The sequence below is a fragment of the Egretta garzetta genome, unplaced genomic scaffold (assembly GCF_000687185.1).
Source record: "Egretta garzetta isolate BGI_Z169 unplaced genomic scaffold, ASM68718v1 scaffold27, whole genome shotgun sequence".
Lineage (NCBI taxonomy): Eukaryota > Metazoa > Chordata > Aves > Pelecaniformes > Ardeidae > Egretta > Egretta garzetta.
Window position 1 is genome coordinate 706,742 of NW_009260400.1, and position 2,242 is coordinate 708,983.

The following is a 2,242-nucleotide window of genomic DNA, read 5'->3' on the forward strand; positions in this document are numbered from 1 at the left end:
GAATGTAGCCCAAGAGGTGCAGTGCCACAGGTATCTAATTGAACACAAAACTCGGCCTTGGTTAAATTTTTTATGCTCTTGGTCACATAGTGAGTCAACACGGGAGCCAGAAACAGAATCCAAAAACTCATGTAAAAAATTTTCCTGGCATTTCCCCTCAGTCATCTCCGTTGTGGGCACAATACTGGAAGCCAGAGTCAGCAGCCATTCAGGAATACCACCATGAGTTCTGCTAAGGGCAGCCCTAAACAGACAATGAGTAGAACACCCCTGGCATCGAGGATCCCATTTATACCAGCGCTTCCAACCCCGCCACCGCTAACACAGCCGAACCAGCTTTATCAGCAGGGACAACTTCCCTACGGTATTGCTAGCGCAGGACAAAGTTAAGTATCCTAATACCTAGTCAGCCTCCTGCTCTATACCAGCAGGTCATGCTAATTATATATTGGAGCCATCACGTGGTGGCTATGTTTACTTCAAGAATTACAGCCGGGTTTCCTCCCTCTCAGATCTATGCATGTGTGTGTACACATAGACAGAGACACAGTATATTGTTTTAACCATGAGACTGGATTAGTGGGCTTCTTTGGGGATTCTTGGGAAAATGAAAATAATTTTCTTATAAAAAGAAAGAAGAAGAGAGAAAAAAATATATTTTTATATTTTTTTTTCTTTTTATAAGGAGAAAAGGGGGTACTCCTCATTCATGAAGAGTGTCAGGGTATATAATTTGAGACTGCATTTCTTTTCAGGTAACACAGGCACTAAAGGATCGCGGAAGGTCAGGCAGAGCTGAGAGAGCATGGTAGCACGTTAGCAGTACAAGGAGATCACCGAGATTTCACAGGGTGGGACCCGAGGTATTATCATCAGCCCCCAAAAGCCATTCTAACGCTCCCTGTAACCACAGAGTTGTACCCAACTCGGAAGCCACAGCAGCATAAACAGCCCTTTGTGTTTGATGGGGTTCATATAAACAAATCCAGGTCCCAGCACCACTCCTTTGGTGTGACCCAAGTTCACGGAAGCTGCAGAACAGTGTTTTTAAGGAACAGCCTGTCCCACTGCTGTCACAGGTGACAACAGGAGCAGCGGCAAAGCATAACTCAAGTTCTGGCAGACACAGACAGCTGCCATGCAGAGCCCTGCTGACGTTTGCCAAACCACTACTACCATTAACTGTGCTTTAGACAGAGCAACGGCAAAGACCGAAAACTGAGAGCAAGAGTCTGATGCTGATACCTGAAACAATCACTTGGAAAACGTGACAGCTACAGTATCTTCTGAGATTTTTAAGGACTGCCAATATCTGCCTGAAAAGACACGTCACCTGAAGAATCCATACCATCTAAGTTTCAGCTGTACATTTAAGTGCCCTGGGCTGAGCACCAGCCAAATTTCCATCAGCTGGGGGAAAGTTCTTTCTCATCACAGTAAATAGAGCAATGGCTGGTAAGGAAGGGCCTCTCAGAGAGGTGAAAAACCAAGAATCACTGGGGAGGGGGAGAAACACACATTATCTAACCCTGAGAAAAACCTCTCAAAAGTTTACTGTCTCCACTATAATGTCGCAACCCCGTAACAACACAAAGGAATTGTGAAACAACTCATTTATGAGAGGTTTGTACAGAAAAGCACAGTATTTTTGCCAAGTGTTAGCACACAGCTGAAGATGCTGATATCACCTGACATGTATTCAGGTGACAGTCAGCACATCCACACCTCCTCTTTTAGGAGTTATTTTAAAAAGAAAATTACCAATCTAAGATGGCAAGACACGACAAAACAAGGTTAATGAGTAGAAGGAGGCATACAAGCTGATAAACAAAGCACAACTCAGCATGCAAGAGCTGAAGATGAGGCTATACGCTACATGGGAATCCTTAAAACTTGTGTATTTGTATTTTTAGTGATAGAGAAAGGCAAGCGTTGAGTCTCTCTCCCTTTCCCTCTTGCAACTCGCTGGCAGTTGGAAGAAAGCTTATGGGTGCTGGGTCACGAGCAGACCCCAACCACCCTGTTCATGCACACGGGGCCCTGTGTATGTATGTACATATATATGTACATACGTAGCGGTACAGGTGTACAGACGAACAGACAGACACTTACCCAAGGTGAACTCCCATTGCTCGTTCCCCAGAGACCGCTCGGGCACCACCTCCAGATCTAGCATTGGCTCAGGTAGCGCGGAGGCCGCGGGCTGGCACGGCAGGTCACCCGGTGGCTGCGCCGGACCTCT

At 45.9% G+C, this 2,242-nt stretch overlaps 1 protein-coding gene across 10 annotated transcripts in view; it reads right to left on the reverse strand.

The window, feature by feature from the left end:
- Window positions 1-2,236, reverse strand: part of CUNH16orf70 (chromosome unknown C16orf70 homolog) — a 37,094-nt gene extending 34,858 nt beyond the window's left edge. For all 10 annotated transcript variants that reach the window (XR_004842575.1, XR_004842577.1, XR_004842576.1 and 7 more), the window contains exon 1: window positions 2,113-2,236. Coding sequence is in view for 7 of the 10 variants with exons in the window: in XM_035898759.1 (XP_035754652.1) it covers window positions 2,113-2,176 (64 nt within the window). In the remaining 3 variants the exon portion in view is untranslated. The remainder of the gene's footprint in view (window positions 1-2,112) is intronic.
- Between the last annotated feature and the right edge of the window lie 6 nt (window positions 2,237-2,242).